Genomic DNA, 20,339 nt, shown 5'->3' with positions numbered 1-20,339 from the left:
GAAATCAAACACAGAAGAGTCAGGCATGGCCCTTGCTGCTTTATTTGTGCTTTGGTTGCAAGAATATTTTTATCCATGTCCATCCTTGTTGCCCTTTTCAATGAGCACAAAAGAGCTGTGAAGGGAAGGATGGCCAGATTATACCTCTGTACTTGGCCAGAGGGAAATGCTTTGGAAGCCTGAGCCCTTTCCTTGCAGGTGTAGGACTGAGGATGACGTGGGACAACAGGCTCTTCCTCTGCACAGTAGAAATACTATGATGACAAGAACAAACACAGTGGGGTTTTTGTCTCTGCTTCTGCATTGAGTGATCTTACACAAAGCTTGAAATTGTCCCCTCGAGTTGTGTTGAAACTGTGAGCCTACAGCAGCGGGAGGAAGGAGCTCTTCACCCCAAGTTCACTGAGAGGTTGCTTGGAGAAGCCAGTGTGCTCTTCCCAGAGAATTGAATCCCAGTTATGTGTGTGTTTGGGGCTTAAAGGAAATACGCTGGCAAAAGCAAGGATGAATTTGATGCCTGAGCCAAAAAGGCATTTAGGAAATCTCCCCCCAACCCCAGTAATTCAGGGCAGGTGATATGAGATCCGAGGAGCTCTGCTGGTCTGTGCGCTCCAGCACACACAGGGCAAGGAAAGGCTGCAGGGCTAAGCTAGCCCCTCAGAGCCCCCATGTGCTCAGTGCCAGCCTGGAATGGGGTTGTTGGGGAGGAAAGAGGAGCTGTGGTGAGTGACACTGCTCTTGGTAAAGCAAAACCTGTCTGAACACACTTCTCTTCCAGATTTGGTTGCACAGGATTCACACTTCCGTCTGGAAAAGCATTTCCTGCACCCTTGCTTGGCTCAGCAATCCTTCTGGATGTGACAGGATCCCCAAACCATGTGTGGGCACAACAGAGAGTGAGTAGACACTGGATCTTGTCCTCAGCAGGTGATGGAACATCCCACTGCAGTTCCCCTGGGTGCAGGTGCAAGGGGCTCTTTACTCCTATTGCACCCTGTTATCCCAGGCCACTTCTGGGGATCATCATCCATAATACCTCAAATTTAGGGAAGCTTTTTGTGGGGCATGTCTGGCAGGGCTACCTACAAACTGGGACACTGGAATTAAACCATTTGTGCCTTATTGACTGTGACAGCTCAGTGCTGCAAATGGCTGCTCCCTGGGCAACAGTGACCACAGTAAATGCTTCTTTTATGTTGCTGCAGCATCGTGTAAGCACAGATATAAAAATGTTCCTTACCTCTCTTTCTCTGCAGAGAGGGCTGGGGCACAGACCATTCTCCTGTGAGCCCTTACAGCTGGTTTTTGTGAGGATTTCTCCCTAGACTCTGTTTCTTCATCACAGTGGAGCTGCTGTGCACGGGGGTGCAGTATTCAAGTGTTTTATGTGGAGCAGCTCCACTCCCTCTTAGCACTGGGGGTCTGTGCTGCTCGTTTCTGACTCGGGAACATTTGCACAGAAGCTCAGGAAGAACCACACAGACACAGTACTAGAAAATATCCCAGTTTATTGGAGCATCTCACTTCAGAGAGTTTTACAAAACAATGTATTTACAGGTGAGGAAGGTACTAACTCAACTCAACTGGAGTGTGCTCTGCTGGAGCAAGGAACAGGCTACACAGGAGAGAGGAAGGAAATCAGCACATTCACAAGTCACATTTTTCTTTACAAAAGTAGGATGGGTGTAAGGCTGGTGTGGGCACAGGTGACCCATGTTGTCCTTGCAGGGAGCACTCCAGGACGGATTCAGTGCAGCCCCTGTGCTCTCCACCATGACTTCTGGCACCTGGAGCTCAGCAGAAGCTGCATCAGCTCAGCCCAGAGTGGAGTTAAGGCACAGTGTGGTGATGCCAATGGCCCTGGGGTCTCCATCTGTGCAAGCAGCTCTTCCCATGGCTTCCCTCAGGGTGAGTGATGGGTTCTCTCTTTCTGGCCTCCAGCCCTGGACTCAGCCAGGCCAGAAGCTGAGTTGGACAGAGGACAGAGGAGAAGACCACAGCATGGGACAAGAAGGGGACCCCCCTAAAATGATGGTAAGACCTCCCTTCTCCACCCCCCATGACTGAACACCACAGTGTGGATGGCCATTTGAAAACAAATGCAGGACTTAGAATATATTCTGAAAGCATGTTTTTGAACCTGTCCAATAAAGTTCACCTCTAAACAAAAAGTGTTTGTCTCTTTTTTCTTCTTTTTAAATTTAATTTTTTTTTTTATTATTTCTTAAGTTTATTATTATACGTAATCTTGAATGATGGCTCGTTCAGGTTGTTCATGGGAGCTGCACTAGCTTACCCACCAAGGGAAAAACTTCTCCAAACATGAATTTCTAAGTTGGGAAGACTAAGGACTGAACCAAACCATCAGCTCTGGTGCACAGGGAGTCCCAGGCGCTCGCAGCGAGGTAGAGGGAGGGTTGAAGTTCACAGTAGAGGCTGTGCATAGCTGGCAGTGCCAAGTGGCAGCCAGTACTGTCCAAGAGGTGTCCAGGTAGGAATCCATCCATCCCTAGAGGCCTGTGTGCTGCTGGATCCAGTCTCGCAGGCTGGTGAGCCGGCTGTACACTCCAGGCTTGTTCCTCTGGGCACAGCCATCCCCCCAGCTCACCACTCCGGCCAGGAACATCCGACTGCTGGGCTCCACACTGACCAGGGGGCCCCCGGAGTCTCCCTGCACGCAAACACACAGGAAGGAGCATGAGCACCAACCCCCTACAGCATCCTAATGCAAAGTGTTAAAGTCAAAACTGAGCAAAAAATAATCAGTCAGTAACGCCACATCTCAAAAACAATTCTAAGTCAGCACAATTTTTTGGTCGTTCCCTGAAACAAATTTAAGTCTGGCCATAAGAGTTACAAAGCCAGAACATAGCTATAAAATCAAGCAGTCTGTCTTGCTAACTAAGAATAACAAACAGCCAGAAGCTGGATGGGGTTGTATCTCCTACTTGGTCAGGTGGTTTTGAGTATAAGTCCTGCACTTTTCGAGACTAAGTCATGTGTCGACACAAGTTGCTGCTGGCACCCATTCCAATCTGTCTGTTGTCTGAATTCAGGAGGATTCACATACATTTGTTGTAGGTTAAAAGTGTAAATATACGTGCAAATGGCCTGCCTCCCTAACGAATAAACAGCAAAGAGCACTAACTCCAGGTGCTGCCCTACCTGGCAGGCATCCACACCCCCAGTCAGGATCCCCACACACATCATACGTGGCGTCAACTGGTCCGTCAGGAGCTGGTTACACACAGTCTGGTTGATGAGCCTGATCTCTGCCTTCTGCAGGATGGAGGCTCCAGTGCCTGTGAGGGTAAGTAAAATACACATTTTGAAGCAGCTCCCACTTTTTTACCCTCAAGAAACACAAAAATCATAGAATCACAGAATGGTCTCGAAGGGATTAAAACTCATCTTGTTCCACCCCCTGCCATGGGCAGGGGACTCCTTCCACTAGCCCAGGTTGCTCCAAGCCCTGTCCAACCTGGCCTTGGACACTTCCAGGGATTGGGCAGCCACGGTTTCTCTGGGAAAACTATATAAAATACATAAGTGCAGCCCCAAATTCCCACACCAGCGCTCACCTCCTTCCGCAGTCGCTCCCCAGCCAGTCACCCACAGGTCCTTGCCCACAGGGAAGTTGTGGGTGGCATCGGGCAGGCAGATGGGCTGGACGACGGCCGAGAAGGTGACGGGGCTCTGCAGCTCCAGCACGGCGATGTCGTAGTCGTAGGTGTAGTCGTTGAAGAAGGGGTGGGAGATGATGCGCTTGATCTTCCGTGTCTGCACGTTGGGGCTGCTGAGGTCGCCTTGGTCGGTCAGGCCCAGGTAGGCTGTCCACAGGCTGGGGTCTGAGTACCTGCACAGGGCACGAGAAACAGGGTGAGGCCTCATCTCACAGTTTGCTGCCTTAAACAGTTTCCTCGAGAAATGCCCCTCAAAATTGGTGGTTTCCTACTGAAATGCCTGAAAAGGGATGGACCCGGCTCTCCTGTACCTGATGCCCTGCAGGGGCAGGAAGCAGTGAGCTGCTGACACGAGCCAGCTCTCCGAGACCAGCGAAGCCCCACAGATGTGGCCCTGGCCCTTGACGTGCAGGCTGACCTGCCACGGCCACTCTCCCACATCCGAGTTCTGCCCGCCGACGATCCGCGACTTCCTGACGTAGGAACGGGTCCCGCAGTCTGGGGTGGGGAGGAAAGGGGTGCTTGGTTACTCCTGTTCTGATTCCATACCTCCCCTCTGTTCCTTGGGGATATCTGACAGCACAAGTGCCCCGCTACCCATGTCAGGGAGGGTTGACGCTACATTAGCTATAATATTTACTTCCTAAATACATAAATGTGCAAATATTCCTGTATTCCCCATCTTGAACAACACAGACACTCCCCAGGCTGATATAGAACACATCCTGGTATTTCCAGATCAAGCCACCGCACAGAAATACCCAGAGGCTCTCTCTGCCACACTGGGGTGTTTCTCTAAGAGGCCCAGCCTAGAATCCAGTGTTCCCCCCATTCCCAGGGCACTCACTGCAGTTGTCCTCATCAGAGTTGTCCTCGCAGTCCTGCTCCCCGTCACACTCAGGGTTCTGTTTGCTGATGCAGCGCCCGCTGCGGCACTTGTACGTGTACTCCTTGCAGGGCACTGTTGTCTGACCTGCTGCAGGCAGGACAGAGAGACAGGGGTCAGACCCAGTTCTGGGGAGGTCACACTGCCCAGGAGCCCATCACCTCTTCCCCCCATCTCCAGGACATGCCAACCCCATGAGAAAACACACGCCAGGATGCCCAACCACCAAGAAATCCATCAGAGGCTGCATCCGAGAGAGGTGCCCCCACAGTGCACCCTCACCTGTGCTGCAGCTGCCCTCGTCGCTCCCGTCCCCACAGTCATCCTTCCCGTCACACTTCCGTGCGCTGGGGACACACTTCCCGTTGTCACACTTGAAGCTGTCGGCTGCACAGCCTGAGGACAGAGAGCAGCTCCTGAGGGCAGGGCTGCTGCAGCTCCTGCAGCACCTCAACACACGGCTGTGCCCACTGCCTTCCCCAAGCAAAGCCTCTGCAGCTCCAGCATCCTGTCTGTGTCTCCAATCTCTTCTTCTCCAAACTGCACACCACCCCCCAGTTACTCAGTCCTTTCTTTCCCCCAAACCCACGTTTCCTACCCCTCTGCACATCCTTCTTTCCTCCGAGCTCTCGCTCGGGGCTCAAGGAGGCTGCATCAGATGAGTCCTTGCCATGCCCCGTGCCTGGCTGTTATTTTGGGTTTCTTGCCCACTCATTTCCAGCACAGCACTTGCTTCCCTCTATCCCACAAGCCTCCACAGTCCCAGTCCCCTTTACGCCAGCCCTCAGCGAGTCACTCACTGCACTGCAGCTCGTCACTGTTGTCACCACAGTCGTTCACATTGTCACAGACCCAGAACTTGGGCTTGCACCAACCATTCTGGCACCTGAACTGCTGCTCAGTACAGCCTGGAAAAGGGCAGTGAGAATCACAGAATCATTAAGGTTGGAGAAGACCTTCAAGACCATTGAGTCCAGCCTGTGACCGATCCCCACCTTGTCACCCAGACCAGAGCACTGAGTGCCATGTTCAGCCATGTATTAAATACCTCCAGGAACGGGGACTCCATCACCTCCCTGGGCAGTCCCTTCCAATGCTAGAAATCAGGGGAGAGACCTGCAAAGGCACCTGTGGAGTCACCAGCGACCCATCTACCATGGCAGCTCTCCCAGCGGGTGTGCAAACACTTGGGAACCCACCAAACAGCTCGAGACCATGCGCGTGTACATAGATACACAACACACTTGGGCTAGAGCACAGTATTTCCACTTTTCTGGAGAACCAAACCATTTGGAACTGTCCTGTCTCAGGCAGCAGAGGCTGAAGCTGACATCACTGCAGGACAGCCTCAGGCAACAATTGAAGCAAAGCACTTGCTACAAGCAGCAGGAAAGCACCTGAGAAACCCTGATCATGGGCCACTCTTCCTCAGAAAACTGCCCCTCCCCTGGGAACCAGATCCCAATCTAGGGGATTCCATCCTCTCTAATGAACCGCAGACCCTGGACAGTAACACTAACTACAGGACAGCTCTGCTAATTCAGGAGGAAAACTTGTTGCACAAAGACACAACTCCATGTATCCCACAGGTTTTCCAGATGTGCTCTGCAAAGCCTGCCCGGCTGGGTAACAAAACGTGTCCCTTCACACCACCCAGCTCAGCCAAACCCACAACCAGGAGGATTACACAGAAAAACACATTCCCAGCTGAGCGGGACTGGAAATGGAGAGAGATGCCGCTGGGAGAGGGCTGGATTAGCAGGAATTCACAGCTCCTAGGCTGGGAAAGGATCCCAAACAGATTCCACATCAAGTGCCTCACTGCAGTCTGGAGAACGGCGGCAGCACTGGTTCCAGGCAGCACCGAGGCACACTGCCCAGAACAAATACCCCCAGAACAGCCACCCCAAGGCATCATGACCCTTCCCATGCCATGCCATGCCAAAGGGAAACCAAGGATGGACTTACTGCAGGATCTCTCGTCGCTGCCGTCCACGCAGTCCAGCCACCCATCACAGCGCATGCTCCGGTCGATGCAGCGACCCGTGTTGCAGGTGAACTTGCCAGGGCAGGCTGGGAGGGGGAAGGGAGTAAAACCACACGTGAGCCCTCCAGGTGTCCCCTCTACCTCCCTTCCCCAAAGCACACACTGCTCCATGTGCCTGCCTCCAGCAGAACATAGCAGGGACACAATGAGGTTTGCAGTAAAATAAACAAGCTGCTATGCCCCTGGAAAAGGCCAGGGAAGCACGGAGGAGGAGCAGCTCTGGATCTCAGGGAAATCAGTTTCTCCCCCAGCCCCAGGGTTCCAACTCACGGTCGCTGGAGTCGTAGGACAGGTACTCTGCAGAGAAGCCCGTGTCCGTGTAGGACTGGTCTGAGTGGAACCGGACCTGGATTTTGTTGGTGCTGCTGGCCACCACAAACTGGGAGCGCTCCCCACAGTACCTGCAGGGCAAAGGGGAGTCAAGTGCTGTAGCAAACTTCCTTCCATCCCTGACCTCCCATCAGCACAGAGCTGAGGGGGCAGGAGAGCAGGGAGCAGGTCTGATCCCAGCACAAACTGCCGGGCCTCAGGGTCCAAATTCTGCTGCCACTCACAGTAGGTTTGAGCCAGTTGCAAACACCAGCTTGTGACCTTAAGAATGACTGTGAACAAGTTCTTCCACATCCCTGCCTGCCCCAGTGATGTGTCTGATCTCAGATATGCTGGATTTGTGCAGGATCCCATCCCACCATGGGCAGGTGCGATCATGTACACAAGTAGCACTGCAGGAACTCAGGACTGTAGAGGCAAGTGCTGACTTAGAACCCTCTCTGTGAGGCAGGGTCAGCTTCCTTGCCCAAAACATTGCAAAACAAGACTAATCATGTCCCTGTGCGGTACCAAGTTGTCTGGCTCAGGTTCCATCATGCTGTGTAACAGCACATGGTCAATACATCAGGAAATGCATCACAGAACACGACGGAACTGTCCTGAGAACAGAGATTTGCTCATTCAAGCAAACCCACCCCAGATGTTTCTGCCTTCCCTCACATGAGCCATGTGCCATGACAGAATCCGGGGGGATTCAGCTGCAGCTGGGTCTCATCCCCTCTCACCACAGGGCAAATCCCAGCACCCTCCTGCCTCATCCCATCCTAAAGAGCACCAGCACACTTCCCACAGCAGGTTTAAGGAAAGCACAATGTTCTGTGTTACTAAACAAAGCCCCTCCATGGGGTCAGAGAGCACCCAACACCCACCTTGTGCTGTTGATCTGCACATAGTCCTTGGTGCAGGAGCTGACGGGGATCCCGGGCTCCAGCACAAAGAACATGTTGAAACGCACCTTCACATTCTTTACAGAGGGAACCTGCAAAAGCGAGCAGAGTCAGTAGGGATGCTGTTTTCTGGAGCAAGGAAAAGGGAATAAGCTTCACGGAAAGAGGATAGAAGATAACTGAAAACAGGAAGAAGTCAGTTCTCCAGAAGGAAAAGAAACACCTTCATAAAAGTCACTATGAGCCACCCCAGTCCCAGGATCTCTGATGGAACAGGCACACAGAGGGGGTGGAAACCAGATCTCTGGTCACCAGCCAGTGACTGGACTGCCCCAAAGCCCCCACTCTCATGCTTTTTGTGTGAAGCTACAGTTTTTTGGGGGGCTACTATTAGCGTCACGTGGGGTTCAGGTCTCTCACTGCCTCTTCAGCCTTTGCCCCCAGCTCTGAACACCTCCCTCAGCCACGCCAGACTCAGAGCCTCCGGGCAGCAGCTGCTGCGAGCTCCCTTGGTGTCTGCATGACCAGAGTCATTGGACAGCCTAATGAAGGGACAGAGAGGGCCCACCTCACCTCAATGTTCCACACACAGTCTGTGTCTGGGGGGTAGTGTGCCGGGTAATAGGGAGTCGTGAAGGTGCCGCTCTCTCCCTTCAGGGTCCCACCACAGGCTGAAGATAAACAGAAGACAAAAACAGGTTAGAGATTCAGAGATGTGGTTTGCCCAAGCCTCAGCTGGCTGTCACCCGAGGCAGGAAGGGAGGCAGAGGCAATAGTGTCTAACAAGGTTAAGTCACTCTCTCTGGAGAGACCAGCTCTGCTTGAGAGAGCCCAGGAGATCAATTAGGTGCTTCCTGCATACACCAATCTGCATGTCTAACCCAACGTAACACCTATTTTGGCCTCCTCAGGGGACGTCATTACAGCAGCCAAGAGCACTGTGGGCAAGGCCAAGATGTGACCTGTTTCCAGGTGCTCCAGCCCTGGAAACATCCCTGGCAAACTGACTGCAGCCACACTCACCTCCCTGTTCAGCTGCCCCTCGCAGGGAGAGGTGGGGGAAACAGGCCAAGGGCTCTGCTCACCTTTCATCTTTGGGAGCTGGAAGAACTCAGCCTTAAAGCCAGGGAATCGCCCCTCCTTGTTGGTAACCAACGTGATGAGCATGACGTTCTGGGAGGACAGGAAGGTCAGGTTGTAGGATGGGGCGTAATTCCCACAAAGCCTAGGAAGCAAAGGACAGAATCCATGAGGCACAGCTGCACAGGTCAGCTCCGAGCAGGGACAGGAGCTCAGGTCCCAGCAGGAATCTCAGTGCTCAGTGCTGTACAGGAACATCCCGGGGACACTGACCTGACCAAAGCGTGGGGCTCCACAGGGCTCAGGGAGTCGTAGACCTTGATGTAGTCACTGTCATCTCTGCAGGGCTCCAGCTCCAGGGTCTTGAAGGTGAGGCTGATCCTGGAGCTGGCATCTGCCCTCAGTGCCCAGTAGCAGAGGGCATTGTTGGGGTACGGGCTGTTGGGGAAGCCCGGCGTGGTGAAACTGGTGACCTGCCCTTCCTCGGCATGGAGGGAGAACATGCAGCTGTCTGCCCAGAGAGCAGGGAACAGTTAGCAAGGTGTCCTGGTTCCAGCCAGGGTACAGGTCATTTCTTCTCAGCAGCTGTTACAGTGCTGCATTTTGGATTGCGAATGAGAACAGTGGCTCCAGCTGGGCTTAAAACCAGGACACAAGCTTCTGCCCTGCCTTTCTCTGGGATGCAGAGACTAATTCCTCCTCTGCCTGCAGGCTGTCCCTGAGCAGATGCCTCTGCAGGGGACATGCTTGCTGGATAACAGTTGTGCCACACTCTGTCTGACCCCACATCAGCTCCAAGGAGCACACTGGGGTCTGCCTTGCATGCAGAGCACCCCTCTCCAGACCCTTCCCCATCCTGCAAGGGAAATCACCACCCTAAAGAGGCCACTGAGATTGAAGAACTGTACTTACTGTCTCGGGCCGAGTGAGCTATGCTGGGGTCCACAGCTGCAGGAGAAAACAGAGCTGGTGTCATCCTTCGGGCTATGGAAAATCCCTGGGCACAAAGCTGAGGTCGTCCCCAGGACCTGCACTGATCTGGCCTTACTTGTGAGGTCTCTCCCTGCAGGCTGGCCAGGGCAGGCTGCTCCTGCCCAGGCTCTGGGGAGCTGAGGGACTGAGCTTTTCCTCAGCAGACAGAGGATTCATCCCTGTCCCTCTGCACTCAGCTCAGAGGAGAACACAGAGCAGGTCTGTGCAGCCTTCCCCAGTCTGTACATCCCATTAAGCCATGCTGTGAAATCCAGGTCCTTACACCCACCCTGAGGGTTGTCTGAAGGCCCCCAGAGGAGGGCTGTGGCCAGCACCTTCCCTCTCCAGTGACATATCCCCCCAGTCCCACGCGGATGCCCAGGGACGGCGGAGCCAACACTCACGGAAAGCGATGACCGACTCCACCTTCAGCAGGGGGTTTCGCAGGCGGGGGTTCCACCTCTGCACCAGGCTCTGCTTGTCGGCCATCGCCCTGTCCAGGCTCTGCTCCCGGTACTTGGGAACAAGGAATTCGGACCAGTAGTAGGCAATGACGCTGCCTTCGCTGTGGGAAGGGCAGTTGTTGGGTTGAGGGCAAGGACAGACATGGGAAGGTTCAAGTACCACTAGAAGAAGGGGCCAGGCTACTTGAGAGAGACATTTTTGGATTTCAGCCATGGGGAAGGGAGAGTCTCAAGGGTAAGTTAAGCAAACTGTGCCCAGTAAAGGCCGCTGCCACCCCGGGGAGTCCCTCTCAAAGCTGCCAGGTACCACTCACTGCAGTTCACTTCACCACACCTTGATTTTCCCAGGACATCTGCCAGAAAACAATACACACTTTCGGATCGCTTTTCACTGCCCATCCTTTCCTGTGTCACTCACGGTGACTACTGGGGTGCCTCCACCCACAGCACCCCGGGAATGACGGTAAATGTCTGTGTGATATCCCAGCATTGCCCTCCTCCACTCTCAGACTTGGCTCAGGCAGCACTGAACACTCACCTGAAGGCAGTGATCACTGTCTCTTTGTGGTAAGGGCCAATATCTGCATGATTCCTGTATATCTCCTCCACCTGAAAGGGTTGAAGGGAGGGTTCAGCACGTCTAGAAGTGAGGAAGGGGGAAAAGCTACAGACAGACAGAGCTTCAAGCCCACTGTGGAAAATCAGGGCACATACCCGGCATCCCTGGCTGCAGGAACCTGCAGAGCCAAAGAGAGGAAGAAGGAGAGTTGAGAGTCCCAGAAGAGCCCAGACCTGCATAGCACAGCCTCCTCTGACTCAGCTCTCCCCACTCTTCCCAGGAGAAGCACAAATCCCTGACTCTGAGGGGAGAGGTAAGACCAGCCACGGCTTCAGCAGGCAGAGCAGACACCCTCCTGCCTCAGCTCCCAGCCCTGATTCATCCCCTGACTCTGGGATGTGCCCTGGTAGCTCCTACGGCACCAGGCTGGAGCTGGGATGCCAAGACCCAGCTCCAAGGCATGTCCCTGCTCCCAACCAGTGTGTCACAGAGAGCGAGGAAAGCTGAGAGGAGCCAGGAAGCTCCAAGGAATCTTACACGAAATAACCCCATGGGCACAGGGAAAGAGGAAAATTCCTGCTTGCAGGAGGAGGGATGCAAGAAGCCTCTTACCGTGCTCTTCACCTTTTGGGCCAACATGCTGAACTCTGGAGAGCTGGAGTTCTCGTAGGCATCCAGGAATTCCCAGTTCAGAACCCGCAAGTGGCCATTGAAAACCTTCCGGACGGGCGCGTTCCTGTCTGGAAGGGAAGAGTTCAGGGTCAGGAAGGGCAGTGAGGGCTGGGATTATGGTACAGCAGGTCCCCAGTGACAGCAATCGGGGCAGAGGGGTGGAAGTGGTGTCCTCCCACCTCCTGGAGCCTTCCCAGAGCTAGGAAGGGCACATGTGAGCAACACCAGGTAAAAAAGCTGGTAACAACAGCAGGGTATCGCCCTCGATGCCACCACCCTCCTGATGTCACACTCACATTTGAAGTGCCAAATCAGGAGGCCAGTGGTGAGAGAGACGAGCAGGAAAACCACGACCAGGACGGTGATGACCACGTGTCGCTTCGGGCCACGCTTCTCCACCTTCTTGGAGTTCATGGCAGGGAGGAACTCCACCCCTTCATCCAGGTGGTTCATGTCCTGGGAGAGGAAAGAAGGCAGGACGGTGGGACGGCTGTTCTCAAAGCCTGGTTTGGAACCACAGAGCAGCCTGGAGCAGGTTTGTGGACAGGGAACGCGGCAACTCCCCAGCACTGAGGGCACAGGGAAACCTCAGCATCGCAGCTCCACAGCCACCCCACAGCACCCTGAAGGCCTGTCCTTTGCTTTTCTGCACACACCTAATTCCTTTCTGGGCCTAACACAAGGTCACGAGCTCAAGGGGCAGGTCCACACACCCTCCCGTGACCATGGCAGGTCACAAGCCCACAACCTCTGAGATGTGCCTGCCAGCAGATGAAATGGCGGAGAAAAATTCACCCCTTCACTGGTGGCAGGTGTGTCACTGCAGCTTGTGGGGCACAGCTCACTATAAATAGCATTTCTCTAAAAGAAGAAATCAAGCCACTTCCTCCCTGAACATTTTCACAGTGCTATGTGATGTCTCCTGGGCCAACAGCCCTCCTGTGTTTCTGCTTGGAATCTCCCATCCAGTAAACACCCATGAAAAGAAATAAACCAAAAAAACTAAGCTGAACACACAAGACATCCCCACAGACCACAGGCAGCCAGACTCTCAGGACAAGATGTGGAAGAGCAGATCCCAAAAAGAGGAGGAATAACACCCACATCACACAGCTCTTGCTTCCACCTACTCCACACTGGGCTGGGTGAAGAAGAGGAAGGCCTGTGTGGCATCAGCTGTGAAACCCTCGGTTCCCTGGGGTTTCACTTTCTCCAGCCTTTGGTTCCCTCCCTCTGTCCTCGCCCTGCTCATGTACCTGCATCTCCAGCCCTGGGGGAGTCAGAAGAGCTGCAGATCCAGATGTTTTCAGAGGATGCCCACACAGCATCCTTGGCACAGGCTGATGTCAGGGGCCTGGATCCACACCCACTCTGGCACCTCCTGTCCTCCCAGAGCTGGCAAACCCTCATGGGCAGAGATGACAACATCTTCTACTTTCATTCTGTGCCTCTCTCAGGTAGGAAGGGCTCCCTACCTGCTGCAAACAGCCCAAACCATAGGGATCCCTCACCTTTCTGCTCACTACCCTCCCATTTTCCCCTTACCAGGCATCCAGCAGCTCCCTGGGCTCTGATGACAGCAGGGACACAAAGTGCTGACTCACCCAAATCCATGGCAATCACACACACCCCTGTGCCCGGGAAGGGGTAAGGCTGTCCCACAGACATAACCCCGGGTCAGACACTGCCTGTCCTCTCCCAGCCCAGAGCTGACACAAACCTACTCTAATGGCTCGTGTTCATTTGGTGCAAAAGTCACAAGCCCCTAACGGTCAGAAAAAATAGGGACAAGGGGGATATGGCTTCATGGGACAAGGGGCAATGGCTTTACACTGGCAGAGGACGGGGTTGGATGGGATATTGGGAAGGAATCCTTCCCTGTGAGGGTGGTGAGGCCCTGGCCCAGGTTGCCCAGAGAAGCTGTGGCTGCCCCATCCCTGGAAGTGTCCAGGGTCAGGATGGAGCAACCTCACCTAGTGGAAGGTCTCCCTGCCCATGGCAGCGGCGGGGGGTGGAACAAGGTGAGTTTTAAGGTCCCTTCCAACCCAAACCAGCCTGTGATTCTAGGAAAAACAACCAGCAAAGGGGATGTTGTTGACAAAGCCTTCTGCATTCTCATGCAAACTCAAGCAACCTCACTGCACTTCCCCTTATGCGCTTCACCATCTTATCTTTCCCAAGCCTTACCTGGCAGGAAAGCCCAGCTCCCACTTGCACCATTCCCCCACTCCTTTTGCCCTTTTCTTCACCCAACCCCTGTCCTCTCCTCCCACCTCCCACAACCCACCACAGCCCCTCCTCCCTGTGGTATTTGCCCGGGGCTCTTCTCCACAGAAATTGAAGTTACAGGCACCTTACCCTGAGTTTTTGTCAAGGACTACAAGTTTAATCCTCTGCAAACACCAGAAGGCCACCACGATCAGAGCAACAAACCAGCTTTCACATCACCTGCTCTCAAAATCCTCTGAGTTTATCATTTGGCAACACAGGGAAGGAACCTTCATTCATTTGTGGGATTTACTGCCTAAAGCTGGGCTGAAAGAACTGTTTCCATCCCCAGAATAAACAGACCTAGCAGGGCCACAGAGGACAATCCCATTGGGAATGCTCTGAATGCTGTTTGGCCTCTGTGATCATACAGGAAAAGCTTGACAACATAACCCAAGGAAACTTTAAAACAGTCAAGACGCAAAATAAAGCTTAAATACATACAGACATCCTAAATAAAGAAACTCTTCAGTCAAAGTCAAGACTACTTGGAGTTTGACACATTGTCTTCCAAACAGCCATCTGGCTCCCCTCAGGTTTCCAATCATGCAATAATCCCTCCCCCAACCAGGTAAAGAGAAGAAACCAGCCACAAATCTTGCAAGCACCTTCCCTCTCCCACCGTGGGGCTGCTCCCAGTGCTGAGCCTTCCCAGAACTTCCAAGACATTGCTGTTGGTAGCAGAAAGCAAAGTATTTAATTCCCTATTAACATCTGCAGGAGCCTGTGGCAAGAAAACCACTTCAGGGGCTTAAATGATGTATCTGTTCACACAGCAGCAACTTCCCCAGACTTCCTGGGGGCAGTGAGGTAGAACCACAAAGAAAACCCTATTTTCCAATAGAAAACCCTTCCACTGAGGGGACTCTTTGTAGAATTCCCAAACTTGAGTTTCACCAAACTGCCAGAAAAAAACAGGGCTCAGTGGCAAGCAAGAGCTGCTGCTGTACAAGGCCAGGCTGCACAACACTGTGGCAGATGCATTTTAACATCCTCTTCGAGCTAAAGTTGTGTCTTTGCAATGAAAAAACTCTTAAAGGGAGAAACTCATCAGTGGGATTAAATTAGAAGGCAAACAGAGGTTCCCTCTGCCTCCAGCATGAACAAACACACACAAAACACACGCAGTACTCCAGTGGCTGAGGTGTGACCAAGGAATTAGGCAGGAAAACTCACCATCTGATCTTTCTATAGACAATTTCTCTGCTTTTCTTGGAAAAAATAAGGATGAAACCTGTGAGTTTACAGCACACCTTTGTCAGTTTGCTCTTGCTCCAAAGCTGAGACAGCAGCAACACCCACAGCACAAGAGAAATGACGGAAGTGTGGGGACTCCTGGGGAGCTTATTTTTGTCTCTCCTCCTGTACAAGGTGCACAACAGCCACTGACACTGTTACCTGCCAGAAATTACCCAGTGATTGGAGGCAGATACCAGACCGGATCCAAAGAGGTTTCCCTCCCTCCCTCCCTCCCTCCCTCCCCTCTGTTTCGTATTCCAGCTCTTGTCCTCTCCCACCCCAAACCTTACAGAGACCATTATGTTCCCCAGCCAACGCTGACACTTGTGTGAAGCTGCTTTGAGGAGCAGCTTCTCACCCACAGCCTGGGTAAGCAAGAGCCATTCCTGCAAACTCTCTCCCGACTACCTCGAGGATCTGAAGCATCCCCCAAGCACTACTGGAATGCTGAATCAGGCCCTGCGGGAAGGTGTCAGACGAGGCCCCGTGTCACAACCTCTGAGTAAGAGGTTGAATCCTCCCTGCCCACACTGAGCATGAAAAAGACCTGTTTGACCTTAGGACCAGACTTGTCTGAGCCCAAAGCAAGTGGCTCAGCCTCTGCCCTGCTCAACCCCTGTGCTCCACATTCCCTTCACTGCCACCACTCCTGCTTTGGGGAAAAATTCCTGGTCACCATCCTCTGAGCTGGGTGGAGACCAGATAGAATCACAGGCAAGGCAGGCTCAAAGATCACAGTTAAACCAAGAAAATAATGACTACAATGTTAATCTCCTTTAGTTAATGGTTGCTGCACATCTCCCTCACGTCTTCGGAACAGCCCAATGCAGCAGCTCTAAACCAAGAGAAGCTGAAAATGTCCTGCTCTCACCTTGTCCGTGGTTCCTCCAGAAACCGTCTCTAGCCCGAAGTGACTCAAGGTCTGACTCTCTCGCCCTTCTCGAGGAAACTGCTCCAATAAACATTATTAACAGAAAACCTCCCTTGATATTCTCTCTGTCTTAGTCACTGGAGCAGTTACTTCCTCCTGCTCCTCCTCGCTCAGCCCTCACTGGCACTGCCACGGCAGTGTTGGAGGCCTCTGGTCACAGTGGCAGGAAAGCCACATGCCAATCCAGTGAAAGGGTCAGGCAGACACTGCCCCAGTTCTTCCATGCCTCAGTTTCCCCTGGAGTACTGACTTCATAAGGAAAGTTGGAAAAGGAGCACTCACAGATTTATAGACCTCTCAGAGGGCTCCTGCACACAATTCCTCCATGCAGAGTCCCAGCTCAGTCCTGTGAAAAGCAGACCTCCCACTCCTGCTCTGTAAGCCACATGATGTATTTTTAACTGTGCTCTGCCAGACTGGACAAACCAGATGCAGAAGTGACTAATTCTGTCAGCAGGAAATTCAGCAGGCACACAGGGATGGTGGGAACTGCCACACAGTCAGTTCTGGGCTGGAGATCTTCCCAGAAAGCAGAGAGATCCTCCTGCAAAAGGAGGATCACGGAAATGCTGCGACATGCCACGGAGTAAGAAGATTCCTGGGATGTATCCAAAGCAGTGGTCTATCTGGGATGAGCATCCCCCATAGAGGCCGGTTTCTGGCTTGTTTGGCAGTTCCAGCAAGACGATGTGATGTGTCCGGGGCACCCAAATCCTCACTGCTCCCCTCTTGTCCAAAGCAGCTGCTCCATCTCTCCCTCAGTGTCTGCATCTGTTCACAGGACCCCAGCCCACAGAAGGACTGGGCTCCTGGCCATTAGTTTCATCTGTCCCTTATCACCACCAGATAATTTGTTTGTATAGGACCAGACTATGAGATTCAGCTTCTTCCCTTGACCTTTCCCAACTCCAGACTCAGCTGGTCTGCCACAGGACTGCTCAGGGCCAAAGCTGCACAGATCACAGAAGGCAGGAGCAGGTGTGCAATCAAAGCAAGTCTCACAGCAAAAAACCCATTGTCTGACACCAATACACACAGTCAAGAAAAGAAACCCATAAAATGCCACGTTGGAGGCGGCCTGGGGAGGTCTGAGATGAAGCAGTCACGACACTCTGTTAGGCTCTTGAGGGTAATTACACCCTGCAGATCCTAGTCCATGTGTCCAAGAGGCAATTCCCACCTCCCCCTTTCCAGCCACACCCGCCTCAGGTGGTGTTCAATAAAAACTGAAACAAATACCACATGAGAAACGAGAGGAATGAAACCTGTCGGCTGATCAAGCTTGGGCTCAGAGCTTGGGACGCCCCAGCTTTGAGATCAACAGGGTGGGCTTGTGTGGCAAAAAGAGCCAAGAAAGTTAGATTTTCAAAACTGAGGTTTCCTGGATCACACTGAAAGCCAAAGCATGAGGGGAAACAGCCTATTTCCCACAAGAAATCCAAAAACAAATCCAAAAGCTGCTGACACACGGTGTTTACAGCAGCAACTCACTTCACCCAAGGAGCTCAAGTACAGTTACATCACTCTTGAATCAACTCCTGAACCAATTCTTGCTGCAAAAAAGATCTGATAAGAATCATCTCTTCACTCCTCTTCTTACTCTTGATAAAGAAATAATGTGAAAGTAGCATATGAGAGTGAAGCTTCCCCAAGGCGTATTCGTGCAGTGCTGCCCCACCACAGGCAGTAATGCACTGAAGAAACTTTGCCAATGTTTTATTTTTCGTCTCCAGTTCTGCATTAAGGGCAATGGAGCTATAAAATGATGAATAAACAGGGAATATGGGGCAAGAACTCAAGGCCAGAGTCCTCCAGACTGTGTACATCCCAGCAGAGAGGGCAGGTGCAACAGTGAAAGATATGTCACACACACCTTCATACACCGATTTTGAGCTAAACCCTCTACAGCATGCGATTGTCTTGTGATCACCCTGAGTCATACGAGAAACCAAATTCCTTTGGGTTTATTACAGAAGAAACTCAAGTTAATGTTTGCAGAGACAGCATAGGCTTGGCTTGAGCCCCGCTCTAGGCTTACCAGTGCAGCTGTGTCCTGCATCTCAGCAGCTCAGAAAAAGCCACCACACTTTTGTGTGTCTGTGGTAGCAAAGAACTTTACTCTTAAGTCTTAGCAATTCTTGGGAAGAAGTGAGGAATAAAGCTACATTACAGCCCTGATCCATGTAGCTATGAGCCATGAAATTCCTCCTTACAACATACTGATGTCTCAAGAGCAGAAAGAAACATGCCACAGGTGCAAACAGCTTATTTAAATCACTCATATGTCTTTCCTGGTACAGACAGCACTGTCTGGAAAACAAAACTGCCTCCAGCAGCTGAACTAAAGCAGACGTGGATCAAACACTCCTCTTGACATTTCACTCACGCTCTTCACCAGCCCCTACAGTTCTGAGGTGGATCTGGCCCTCGAGTTTTCAATGTTTGGATCCAAGAGCAAGGAAAATACCAGCACCTCTGACAGGGCAAAGCCTCTGCCTGGCAAACCCATCCCTGTAGGCTGCTCCCTCTCCACCCCAGCCCATGGCCCAGATATCACAGGGTGTTATTTGCCTGTCTATTCCGTGGCCTTTGGATGGAAAAGGCAACATTCTACCCTGGACAAGGGGAGAACCTTTGCTCCAATACCTTCCCCACAGCCAGGCCCTCAAAACGCTCTCACTGCTCCCTCAAGGGTTTTACAAAGTGAACTTCTGTTTGCTGAGCAAAGGTCTGGTGAACTCTCAATCGGCCTCAGCCCTTTTCTCATCGTGTCTTCCTTATCCCTGTTTGCCTTTGGCACCAACAGCAGCCAAACTGGCCTGAGCAGCAGCTCACCCACCAGCCACTACCCCAGAGAGACACTCTGCACCTTCCCAAGGAAGACAAGCAGCTTCTCCTCAGCCCAAGAACTGTCACAGCTCCTTCCCCGATGCAGGAGGAGACAGACATGGCAAAAACACTCACATTTCCTCCACTGTCATGTTTATAGGGGGCCAAGTCCGACAACAGCCAGTCCACAAGGGACAAATTCCTCAGGCTGTTTCCTGCCAGGAGGGCAGATACCATCTTCAGGGAAGTCCTCCTGGATCAGATCAGTCCCTCTTGCACTGATGCAGGGGGAGAAGTGATCCAGAACCAGGGAAGGACTCGTTCAAGCCCTCAGCCCTGCACAAAGACACACCAGAGCACAAACCTACCCCCTGCCAGGAGAACAAGGCAGGCAGGGAAGATCATGTCACACAACAGTGTCACCCCGACCCAGCTGGGAACAAGGAGCTGAACCGTATCAGCGAGAGCATCTCCTTCCCACTCCTGGCAGTGCCCACGGCCCGGGCACACATTGGACAGCAGAGCTGGAGGCAAGGGAAACGTCTCTTGCTGTAGGCCAATTTTCTGATCAGTGCTAGAATGGCAGCTCCTTTGTTGCTGCCAGATAACAACTACTAAACCAGGCCTTGGAGACACCCAAAGCCTGCAGGTGAGCTGGGAAGCGCTGCTGTCCTGCTTTAATCTAAAACCTGGTTTGAAACAGCTCTGTGGCACAGAACAGGCTCTGGAGGCGCAACCCAAACGCATCAGTCCCTGCCCAGCCCTCAGCCAGGAAGACCTACATAAAAAAGCCAAGACTGTGTTTTAAACTCCATCATGGCCGGGCTTCGCGAACGAAGATTTGGGAAGGGCTCTACCCACGTTTCTTGCAAGCGCGTTGGTGGCTAAAAAGGTGTTTAAACTCCAAACACATTGATAAAGCAGAGGTTAATTAGCAAAGCCCCACAGCCCTCCGTTAAAATCAGCCCTTCCAAAGCTTGTACAGGTTCAGTTGGATCTGTTGCTAAACAACCCGGCCCCCACGCTCCGCAAACATTTCGCCTGCGCCGAGTTTCCTTTTAGTCCCAACCCCAGGGCTCAGTTTAAGCCGAAATCAAAACCTTGGGAGCGACAGCAGTGCCGACACCGAGGAGATCCAACACCACCACAGATGGGTGGGGATTTCCACTTTCCCAAAGCTGGTTTTCCTTTTCCTTCTCCGCTGAGCTCGGCACCGTCCCCCAGGCAGCTTCTCCTGCGAACTGGAATCCCCCCCTTCCCGAGGGATGCGGAGCCGCCCCGGTCAGCGCTGAGCGGTGACGCTCCAATGGGCCGGGGCGAGCGGAGCCGCGGCAGCTCGGGAAAGGCTGGAGGCTCCTGGAGCCCCCGGCCCCGCCGTGCCTCACCTGCGGCTGGGCGCTGTACCTCATGCCGGCCCTGCTGTACCTCACCTGCGGCTGGGCGCTGTACCTCATGCCGGCCCCGCTGTACCTCATGCCGGCCCCGCCGTACC

At 52.9% G+C, this 20,339-nt stretch overlaps 1 protein-coding gene across 8 annotated transcripts in view; it reads right to left on the bottom strand.

Moving 5' to 3' along the window:
• Positions 1-1,491: 1,491 nt before the first annotated feature.
• Positions 1,492-20,339, bottom strand: part of ST14 (suppression of tumorigenicity 14) — a 21,606-nt gene continuing 2,758 nt past the window's right edge. For 3 of the 8 annotated variants that reach the window (XM_027699482.1, XM_027699483.1, XM_027699478.1), the window contains 18 exons: positions 11,877-12,036; positions 11,521-11,648; positions 10,888-10,958; positions 10,290-10,450; positions 9,826-9,861; positions 9,187-9,424; positions 8,919-9,058; positions 8,407-8,504; positions 7,816-7,925; positions 6,887-7,017; positions 6,538-6,642; positions 5,370-5,477; positions 4,852-4,965; positions 4,531-4,659; positions 3,995-4,181; positions 3,582-3,856; positions 3,166-3,302; positions 1,492-2,671 (listed from right to left, as the gene is read on the bottom strand). In XM_027699482.1, the coding sequence (XP_027555283.1) occupies positions 2,510-2,671; positions 3,166-3,302; positions 3,582-3,856; positions 3,995-4,181; positions 4,531-4,659; positions 4,852-4,965; positions 5,370-5,477; positions 6,538-6,642; positions 6,887-7,017; positions 7,816-7,925; positions 8,407-8,504; positions 8,919-9,058; positions 9,187-9,424; positions 9,826-9,861; positions 10,290-10,450; positions 10,888-10,958; positions 11,521-11,648; positions 11,877-12,036 (2,490 nt within the window). In that variant the 3' untranslated portion in view covers positions 1,492-2,509. Of the gene's footprint in view, positions 2,672-3,165; positions 3,303-3,581; positions 3,857-3,994; positions 4,182-4,530; positions 4,660-4,851; positions 4,966-5,369; positions 5,478-6,537; positions 6,643-6,886; positions 7,018-7,815; positions 7,926-8,406; positions 8,505-8,918; positions 9,059-9,186; positions 9,425-9,825; positions 9,862-10,289; positions 10,451-10,887; positions 10,959-11,520; positions 11,649-11,876; positions 12,037-19,947; positions 20,067-20,232; positions 20,244-20,277; positions 20,323-20,339 lie in introns of those variants that run through there. The other 5 variants (XM_027699480.1, XM_027699481.1, XM_027699485.1 and 2 more) reach the window with 5 other exon arrangements.

This window comes from Neopelma chrysocephalum, unplaced genomic scaffold, assembly GCF_003984885.1.
Source record: "Neopelma chrysocephalum unplaced genomic scaffold, ASM398488v2 Primary Assembly neopelma1_138, whole genome shotgun sequence".
NCBI lineage: Eukaryota > Metazoa > Chordata > Aves > Passeriformes > Pipridae > Neopelma > Neopelma chrysocephalum.
The sequence above is the reverse complement of the archived record's forward strand: the minus strand, read 5'-3'. Positions and strand labels throughout refer to the sequence as shown.